Here is a 9522-nt window from a genome sequence, read left to right on the forward strand (position 1 = left end):
TATTGAAGGGGAAATTGGAACAGTCTTCATAAAAATTGCGAACCAAAACGTGACCAAGGGCACTTGTCTTGTTTCGATTAATCGCTGACGCATCTCTTGTGACGTCGCGCTTCTAGGCCCTGCATCGGTCACGTGAGCCCCGCTTATCTTGGCTTCTCCCGCAACTCTCGGGGCGTCGCCCCAGTCGATCCCGGTACGATTATTACCGCGACTGTTTAATTGATTTGCGCGGCCCACAAGCGCCAGTTTCGGCTGAAATTTGGGCAACGTGGCCTGAGACGTGCCTAAAAGGCAGTTCAATCGCCGAAACAAAAAAAAAAAAATCCGAAATTGCCTTTAGTAAAAGCTTGGAGCAGATGTTAAATGCAATAAAAAAAATCTGAAATTGCCTTCATTGTCTCTTTAAGCGTGTAAAAGCTTAGAGTAGATGTTAAATGCAATAGTAAAAAACTAAATAATGAAAGTGTTATTTGCACCGGACAAATGAGACATTTAATATTTAAATTGATAATATGTTTTCTCGAGAAGGGCATTCCCTCTTTTATTTCTTCCTCAGCAAAGTAAAGGACATTCATTCGGTACTGGAACTAACGGTGTACGACGAAGACCGGGACAAGAAGTGCGAGTTCCTCGGAAAGCTTGCCGTGCCTCTCATCAAGGTAAATACATTTTGGAAAGATTTAAAAACACTGAAGACAAATTAAAGGCTACCGCTATGACATACATATGAATGATTTCTGTTTTAGAGAACTTCAGCAACAGACATAAGGATGTAGATGTCTTGAGCATGGCAGTCAAAGAACTTCTCGCACTTCCAAGCACACACTGGAACGTTCGTCAGAACTCTGTCAGAAGCTCTTAGAGTTGAGCAGTATCATGATCGAAATATTCTATTTTCATGTCATTACTTTTACTGTACTTTCTGGCTCGGTCTTGTTCACTTCTGACGTCGTAAAAGCTCATTTTTTGAAAGGTGTCAGTACTCCTGTGAAGGTCTTATGCATAAATGAATGTGCTTCAATGCAAACTGGAAATTATGCCTGAATGCACCCTACAACATCTGTGAATAAAGATACACTACCGTAAATTCCCATAAGCAGGCCCACTCAAAATGAAGAGATAAATCGTGGTAAACATTGGGTGGGCTATCTTTAGAGGTACGACAGCAAAACTTTATATAAAAATAGTAGCGATAGAACACCGGGATGTGGGGCGACCGCTACAAACCACGTAAAGCGGGAACAGATAGCGCCGATCGCGGACAGAGAAAGTTAGCGTTTCACGATTCGATAAACAGTTGGGAATTAGCGACAAACTCCTGTGTCAGGGTAAAAGATATGGCAGATTGCGCACCCTGCAGATTCAGTGCGAAGGACAGGCGGGAACTGCACAAACTCGCATGTCATGGGATCCGATCTCGTAAATCGCGGACGAGGCAGACACGCATTTCACGGTGCAAGAAACACGCGGAATCAACTCGCGTGTCACATGGGAACCAATTTCGTGTTCGCAAATTGCGGACAAAAACGCGGAAATCCGTTACAAACTCCCATGTCACACGTACCGGTACCGCATATCATGCAGGTGATCTGATTCCCGTCGGACATCCTATGGTTTCCGACGGGAATAGGGAGTGAGCGATGTTTAGTATTTTTAATCTTCTAGATATTTAGCCAGAAAAACGGGATGGGCGATCTCTCGGGGAAAGGCTCCTAATAGGATTTAACATGCTTTATTTTCCTCAGATTAAAAACGGAGAAAAGAAATGGTACGGTCTGAAGGACCGGAAACTCAAGACTAGAGTCAAGGGTCAGATCCTTCTGGAGATGAACGTTGTCTACAATCCGGTAAGTTTTTGGCTTGTTGCAACCTTTCTCCATCAAGTCTTTCTGTGCAAGGCTGTGACTGCACCCCCAAAACATTGATACATCCACAGATCAAAGCCTGCGTGAAGACATTCAACCCTAAAGAAACCAAGTTCATGCAACTCGACCAGAAGTTCAAACGCATTGTGAGTAGGTCGGCTCTTTTCCTTTATAAGGCTACAAAGTTCATGCAACCGTCTATCTGAAACCTTAGGCCTGAACATGGTTCCTAAACCTATGTGTAACTTCACAAATTCTCTAAAAAACAACAAAGACTTTGAGATCTGCCAACTATCATCTATGTTCGCGTATTATATATAATCGTAAAGTCCTTCGAAGCTTCTATTTGGACTCTCAAAGGGGACTACAATGCTGACATCATTAGACCATTATATTCCCATATGTTTTTTTTTCAGAATCCATATCCACTACTGTACTGCCATGCTGCAGAGAAGTCAGTACAAGGAGCTTTAACGCAGTTTTTAATGTTGTTTCGAAGTGCGTGTAGTCTCGAAGCATCGCTTAGTAATGACCAGTGCAGGTTCCCGTATAAAAGGGAACCTTGCCAACGCTTGCTCATCTAATCCTTTTGTTCTTTTGCCTTCACAGGTGTTCATGCGCAACCTGACGCGTGTCAAGAACATTGTCATGTTTGTCATTGACATGGGCAAGTTTCTCAATAGCTGCTTCCTCTGGGAGTCTGTGCCAAGATCCCTCCTTGCCTTTGCCGTGAGCTACTTTCTCCATCGAGAATTTGTTTATTCAGTATCTGAGCCGGTAGACAGGAACAATCAGAGACTCAGAAAGATTGGCTTTTCTTTTCTAAGTTGTCTCTGGGTTTGACTCCTACCGGTGGTGTCTTAGCAAGTCAATATTCTGCTATCAACTCTGTCAAACCTTATCGGGGAATCAATGTAGTCTTTTAATGAGATTTTCGTCGAGTGGTTCAGTGGAGTGAAGGCATAGCGGGCCAGTAAACGCAGTGGATTATTTTTAAATAATAGAAGCATTTCCCCAAACCTAGATAAGATTAAGCTCAGTCAGGTTCAGGCGATGGAACCATCAGGACTTTCAGATAATATATATATATATTTTTTTTAAATCCAGATTAGCGAACACTGGCTATTTTGCAATCACAGAGCTCGCGAGATAGTCTGGTACAGCTGATGTTTTCCAAGCAGACAAGTAGCAGAGGGGTGATGTCACATTTTCCAGGCCTTCCTGGTGATCACGTACACTGCTGAGCTGTACATGCTGCCCCTGGTGCTTCTGCTGGTCTTCCTCAAGAATCTGCTGGTTCTCACAGTGGCCGGGATTCAGGGGGGCGGCAGGGAGGAGGAAGAGGTGGGCCACGTTGCTCAAAGCTCAAGCAGAAGGCTCATCTGTTTCTCTTTCTCCCGCAGCTCAATGAAGACGACGAGGAAGATGAAGAGGATGACAAGGATCCCAAAACAGTTGAGTGTTACCTAGATGCCAAGCTTATTTCTTTACGAATGTACCGGTTATAGGTATGGCACCTTTCTGGTGTCGAGTGTACTGGCGGAAGTAAAATTGTGTAGGGTCGCGCGGAAATGTTGAAATGGCGGTTTCTCCTGCCTCCACCAGGAAGAGAAGAAAAGCCTGAAAGAGCGTCTTCAAGCCGTCCAAGAGGCCACCGCCACGGTGCAAAACGTTCTCGGAGAAGTGGCATCGCTCGGCGAAAGGATCAACAAGTACCGTACATGATTCTCCTTTTGCCGATACCAGAGAAAATCACAAAAGGCCGGTTTGTTTAGCGAAAGACGAGCATTGATGCGAGACCGAGTTTCCAATGGATCAAAGTGTCAAAAGCCAAGAACATTGCACGAGAAATCGATCTTGCGTAGGAATGTTTTCTAAGAACGGTTTCAGAGTCCCCAAAAAATTTCACTACTCAGCGATGGGACTCTAGTGAAATATCCCGCAATTCGTTGACTTGAAACGCCGTAAACCGTAATAATTGCTTAATAGTATAGTGTATTTTAGTATGGGGTAAAACGAACGTCGTACAATTTGCATTGGTGTTTAGCGGATGAACCATTGTGCTCAGGTTCATCTCTCTCCAGCCTGAGGGTATACACAAAATTTAATCTAAGACCACATGGCGTGTAATACTTCCCTCCGGGGTTGTTCGTTTTTGGGCTTTGTATTTTTCAAAAATCGGGGGGTAAAAACTGGGCCCTTTGATTCAAGATGGTAATCAGAAAGAAATTGTTTTTTTTTAAATAAATTATTATAAAATTCGCGTTTTTCAGGTAATATTTAGAAATATGCAGGTTTAACAATTGATCGGTTTGAATACATATATTATTTTTATCAAAGTACTGCACACAAAATAGCATTGAAACAGGGTAAGAGCTCACATGGACTTTTAAAATTTTAATGAATCCTTGTTGCTTGCATAATATTCGACATGCGCAACATCTGTCTCCATCCGAGACCTGTCCAGTTATCGGACATTGTATCTGAATTGAGAGAACGTAGGCATTACAGCCTACGTATACATTTGGAATACCTAGTTTCTCACCTTTCTTTTTTCTGTTTTTTTTTTTTTTGTTGTTGCGCTGGTTGAAACGAAAAAAGGAGAAGGGCAATGGATACTTCACAATGGACATGACGGCAACATTGAAGGTCTCGATTTGTGCCTCTTTTACTGTATTAGAAAAAATCGAGGTTTGTTTACGAGGTCTAGCGCTAGCGCATGTGTTCCTACCAATTCTTCGGTTTCTAGAAAATATTTTCGGAGTAAAGTCATTTGGAAAATGCCGGAATTCAATTTTCGAATTCGGGGAAACATCGGGCTTAACCTGATTTTTAAGAAACATGTCCGGGATGTAAATACCGGGAAATATCGTGTTTTACCCAAAAACGAAGGACCCTGCATCCTATCCCCTAAGGCATCCGAACCTGCGACTCCTGTACGTGCTGCCACCTTTGATTTATTGTGAAGACGATTTTAACTGACATCCCAAAGAGTCCCTGTAAGGTTTGACAGACACCATTTAGGTGCACGCTTAAGGGAGCGATGAGGGCATCAACGTTTTGTTGTATTGCTCAGTGGCACTTTCAAACATGCAAACAGATTTTATAAAGCTGTACAAGATCCTGACTTATCAATAAATTTGTAATTTTTGTTAAGCCCTCGTTACAGGCCGTTAAGGCAAAATTCTTCACACTATATAATAACTTTTTTTTTATATTTGCCTTCACCAAGACAAGCCTTGTGCGGTGATCCTATTTTAAGCTTGATTTATTTGTAATATATTGGATTAAACATTTATGACCAAGTTGCACGAAATGCAAAGCTATATCTTCCGAAGGCTAATTAATTAGAACTATTATATATCATAAAAAGAAACAAGAAAAGCATTAGCGCACAAAGCATATGTCTTGCTGAATGCACGTCTAAAAAAAGTATGATGTATTATGAAGGATTTTAAGTGAAGTGGACGCCAAGAGGATTATATGTTTCCTGCTACGAAAGGACACCACCAAAAATTATTTGTCACGCAGCCGCTGAGTGTTGCAGGATTGTCTAAATCACCTGCTAAACTTAGCCAAATCAATAAATCGTTATTTATTAAATTGATTATTATCATGAATTTATAAATTTGTTATCGTTAGGTAAAACAATCGTTATTAATCAATACATTTTTCATCGCCACTAATTGTAAAATAATGAGAAATCGCATGTCCTTGCACTGCACACGCTTGAAGGCATACACTTTTCCTAGCTTTCCAGAGTTATGAGAGATTGGTAAAGGGATGGTGATGGAAATTCTTGTTGCAGGATAATGAAATCTCGCAACAATTGTTTTTCAGCACGTTTAACTTCAGCGTCCCCCTGCTGTCGTGGCTTGCCATCATCGTGCTCCTACTCGTCACACTCATCCTGTACTACATCCCCATACGCTACGTGCTCATGGCCTGGGGTGAGTCCGCAAGCACACATTGCCCAGAGTCCCAAACAGAACCTTCGCTGCTGCATCTACTGAAACATAGATAAAGGACATCTGTAAAATTTTAAAGTAAGCGAGTTTTTTTCTTATTCTATCTCAAACTCACAAAGGTTTGAACACTGATTTGAGGATGCAGAAGTCAGCAGTCGAATGGCCACATACAGCAGCTAAATTTTATTTTGCTGGTCACCTGCAGTCTAGCTGTCCTTGAGATTACCATGCAGCATGCTTTAAATCAGGGAAGGTCATTGGAAACAAATCGGGTATCATATCATAAATATACACTATCTACCTAAGGTCACATCTGGAGTGCTGGTTGATGCTATTGATTTTAACTGTACAAAAGCTTTTGATCTTGTTGACCGTAAACGTAATTTAAAAAAAAAAAAAAAACAAACCTTCTGCCTTGGGTTTGATCGGGTGATTTTCTAGTGGGATCTCCAGTTACATCGGTGGAACGTAAAAGTATCATATCAGGGTTGTTTTTCTCCTCGTATGTTTTGAACGCTGTAATGCCTCGGGAACTTAATCTTGGACCCCTGCTATTCAACATTTTTGTTAATGATTTGGTGCACAATCTACAGCGCAGAGGTGCTGCAGTTTTCTGATGATATTGCGGCGTGCATGACTGAGGGGGAACGCTTCTCCGTGCTTCTAGGAGATTCGAATTTACTTTTACCTCAAGTGTAAAAGATGAGGAAGCCAACATTAGCTTGCCGAGTCTGTTTCATCCTAGCTCACTCTCGAACAATCTAGGTTGAATATTCGAGATACTGAGCCTAGTAGGTGAGGAGCCGAACGTGGCCTTGCCGATTCACTCTCCCGACGACGAGGCGCACTCTCTCGCAGTCTCACTCCAGTCAGCTGGCACGCCGACGCCACGACGTTCGCTGCTGCTGTTTCGACGCTCATTCTCTCTTGTTTCTAGGAAAAGTTCTCCGATTAAACCTCTATTTTCGGTTAACGCTCGTCGAGCCTTTTGCTTCCGCGAGAATATTAAGATCTATCGTTAAATTAATCAAGTTACAGATTGCCTTATTAACTCACCCGAGTTATTAACTCGGGTGAGTTATAACTTTATATTAACTCACCTGCATTATAATTAATGTAATATTATAAATTAATATTAACTCGATCTCACCTGAACCATTCGCATTCGCTAAGAAGAGGCTCATCGCCACTTTCTCTAAACTGGGTTTCTTTATAAAAAGGATTCGATAAACTGGGGTCGGTCGAACGGCGTTCGCTAAAACGAGCTTCTCTAAAACGCATATGCCTCCGCGCAGGGGTGAACAAGTTCACCAAAAAGCTACGCAGCCCCGACATCATTCCAAACAACGAGGTCATGGATTTCCTCAGCCGCGTGCCCGACAACGAGGAAAAGGTGGGTTCGGCTTCTCTCACTGGCTAGGCATATGCTTCGATTTCGGAGGAAAGAGCTAGTGGAGATTCGACAGCGCGTGTCAATGTAAGGCTACAACGGCCGTCCGGCCGACTTATTCCGGTACGCAGCTTTGGCTGCCGGTCTACGGTTTTCCACCTTCGGGCATACTTTCACTTCTAATTTGATTGGGCGTCGTGGCGCGGGTCTATTTCTTTATTTCAATACCCCCAGGGTCCAAAGGCGTTACACAGAAAGAAGACATACGAATTCACACTTTAAAAAAAATTAAAGACTGTTCCAAATCTCTGTAATGCGAAAGTGGAGCGCAGCTCTTGAGGAAGAGGACGGGAGGGTACGGAGGGGAGGGTATGCTCCCACTCCGTACCCTCCCTCCTCTCCCCCTCCTTCTTTTCGTCCTCTTTCGTCCTCCTTCCCTCCTCCTCTCCTCCTGCCGCTGAATTGTTTCATTGGAAACGTGACACGAAGTCATGACTTCATTTTCCCCGCTAAATTTGGCGGGGAAACTGAATTGTTGTTGAGGTCACGTGGCGTCCATTTCCCCGCTAAATTTAGCGGGGAAACGTAACTCGCTAAAGTTAGCGGGAAATTTTTCCGCTAAACTTAGAGGAAAATTTTTACAAAAAAGTTAGCGAAAAATTTCCCATAACGCAACGCGCGCGGTTGCGCCGACGCCGACAGCGACGCCGCTCAACCCGGAAACGGACGCCTAAGAGTTGCGCTCTAAAATCACTCGATAAAAATAGAAATAAAGTAAGCCGTTTTGTTATAAATGAATCAATCCGGCGTTTTAGCAAGGGTGATTAGTTTACGCCACCTTAAATATCGGGTGTTTCAAATAGCGCCCAGGCTCTTTAAATCGGCCGCAAAATTCAGTTTCTTAACCTACCGCGCTACGATTTTGTGCACCGTTGCCCACAGGCAGTGAAATTTTTCCATAAAATTTGCAAAACGCGAAGTTACCTGAATAAAAAGTAAAAAAAAGAAAAAGGCTTAACTCCTATGGGAATGCAGCGAAGCCACCAGTCTTACAACAATAGGGCGGCCAGGTTTGAAGACCGGTGACTTCGCTGCATTTTCATAAGAATAAGCCTTTTTCTTTCTTTACTTTTTCCTCAGGTAAGTTTGCTCTTTGGAAAATTTATGGCGAAAATTGCCCCGCCTGTGGGCAACGCTGCACAAAATCGTGGGGTGATAGGTTAAGAAACCGAATTTTGCGGTCTCTTGAAAGAGCCTGGCCGCTATTTGGGACAGCCGGTAGTTCAATGGATGGTACGTTTACCAGAGGTGCGGGAAGGCGGCACCACTAAGATGACGTTCTTGGTGTTGATGCATGCTGACGTGTCGCAATTCACAGGACACAACAATTCTCAATCGATAGGACACGGGACGTTCAAGGTCGCGCGTGCTAGGGTCATGACGTGCCCCGCAGATCATGTACCGGGAGATCCGGCCGAACCTGAGTGCGGCACTGGAGGCGGAGCGGAAGAAGAAGAAGAAGAGCAGCTGATCTTGGGCTTCCCTCCAGAACCTGGCCCGGCAGCGCATGGGGATGGTCCCCGCCTTTCACTTCACAGACAACGAATGGCGCCGTCGCGGTTCGCCCCAACGTTCCTCGTGATGCGCGCCTTTTTGCGGGGGTGCCACGTCTGCTGTGATATTCGATGTCCCCCTCCCCATCCCTCTTCTTTCAACAGGGATTTTTCCCTTTCACGAAGGTTGCGCGGCGAGAGTCTCTTCGAACGGGTTCCGTTTTGCCAATGTTGCGAGGAAATGTGGGACTGCGTTAGAGCGATGTCCATGGACGAGCGATGGTGTATGTCCTACGTGTTGTTTAAACTCGGTCTGTGGCGTGTACACTAAAAAAAAAACTCTCTCTAACGATTCCCGAAAACCGTAAAATTTTCAGTGAGAGCAGTTTATTGCTATAGTTAGTCTAACGTCAGTATAATAAATAAAAGAACCCTCGGAAGGGAGATACATGGTTCGGCGCCAATTGCTTCCATGCACAGATCGATCTCCATTAGTAATCTTAAGGTTGCTTGGTATGTCGTCTGCCGTACCTGCCAGCGCACCTCTATTGTTCCTATTGTTTAGTCCAATATTTTTGTGGCAGTTCAAAGCTTCCTTGACCAAGTTTACACGCTCTGCAGAGAGAGAAAAAAGGGTTATATTTTCCAGGTTACCTGGCCCGTCTAACGTCGCTTGGAACTTGCAGCAATCGGTTTCGAAGCTAAGAATCTCATTGCCCGTGTGCTTTCTTAATGTTTGTGCATGG

General features: G+C 43.7%; 1 protein-coding gene across 1 annotated transcript in view; it reads left to right on the top strand.

Moving 5' to 3' along the window:
- The window catches only part of LOC8051326 (multiple C2 and transmembrane domain-containing protein 1), a 123708-nt gene extending 114437 nt beyond the window's left edge, over positions 1 to 9271 (top strand). Inside the window, exons 12-21 of the mRNA XM_042289145.1 lie at positions 557 to 659; positions 1746 to 1847; positions 1937 to 2011; positions 2475 to 2594; positions 3081 to 3209; positions 3269 to 3319; positions 3471 to 3577; positions 5706 to 5815; positions 7129 to 7226; positions 8677 to 9271. Of these exons, the coding sequence (XP_042145079.1) occupies positions 557 to 659; positions 1746 to 1847; positions 1937 to 2011; positions 2475 to 2594; positions 3081 to 3209; positions 3269 to 3319; positions 3471 to 3577; positions 5706 to 5815; positions 7129 to 7226; positions 8677 to 8754 (973 nt within the window). The 3' untranslated portion in view covers positions 8755 to 9271. The remainder of the gene's footprint in view (positions 1 to 556; positions 660 to 1745; positions 1848 to 1936; positions 2012 to 2474; positions 2595 to 3080; positions 3210 to 3268; positions 3320 to 3470; positions 3578 to 5705; positions 5816 to 7128; positions 7227 to 8676) is intronic.
- The last annotated feature ends 251 nt before the right edge of the window (positions 9272 to 9522 follow it).

Source organism: Ixodes scapularis, unplaced genomic scaffold (assembly GCF_016920785.2).
Source record: "Ixodes scapularis isolate PalLabHiFi unplaced genomic scaffold, ASM1692078v2 PGA_scaffold11__112_contigs__length_91849675, whole genome shotgun sequence".
In the NCBI taxonomy this organism is placed as follows: Eukaryota; Metazoa; Arthropoda; class Arachnida; order Ixodida; family Ixodidae; genus Ixodes; species Ixodes scapularis.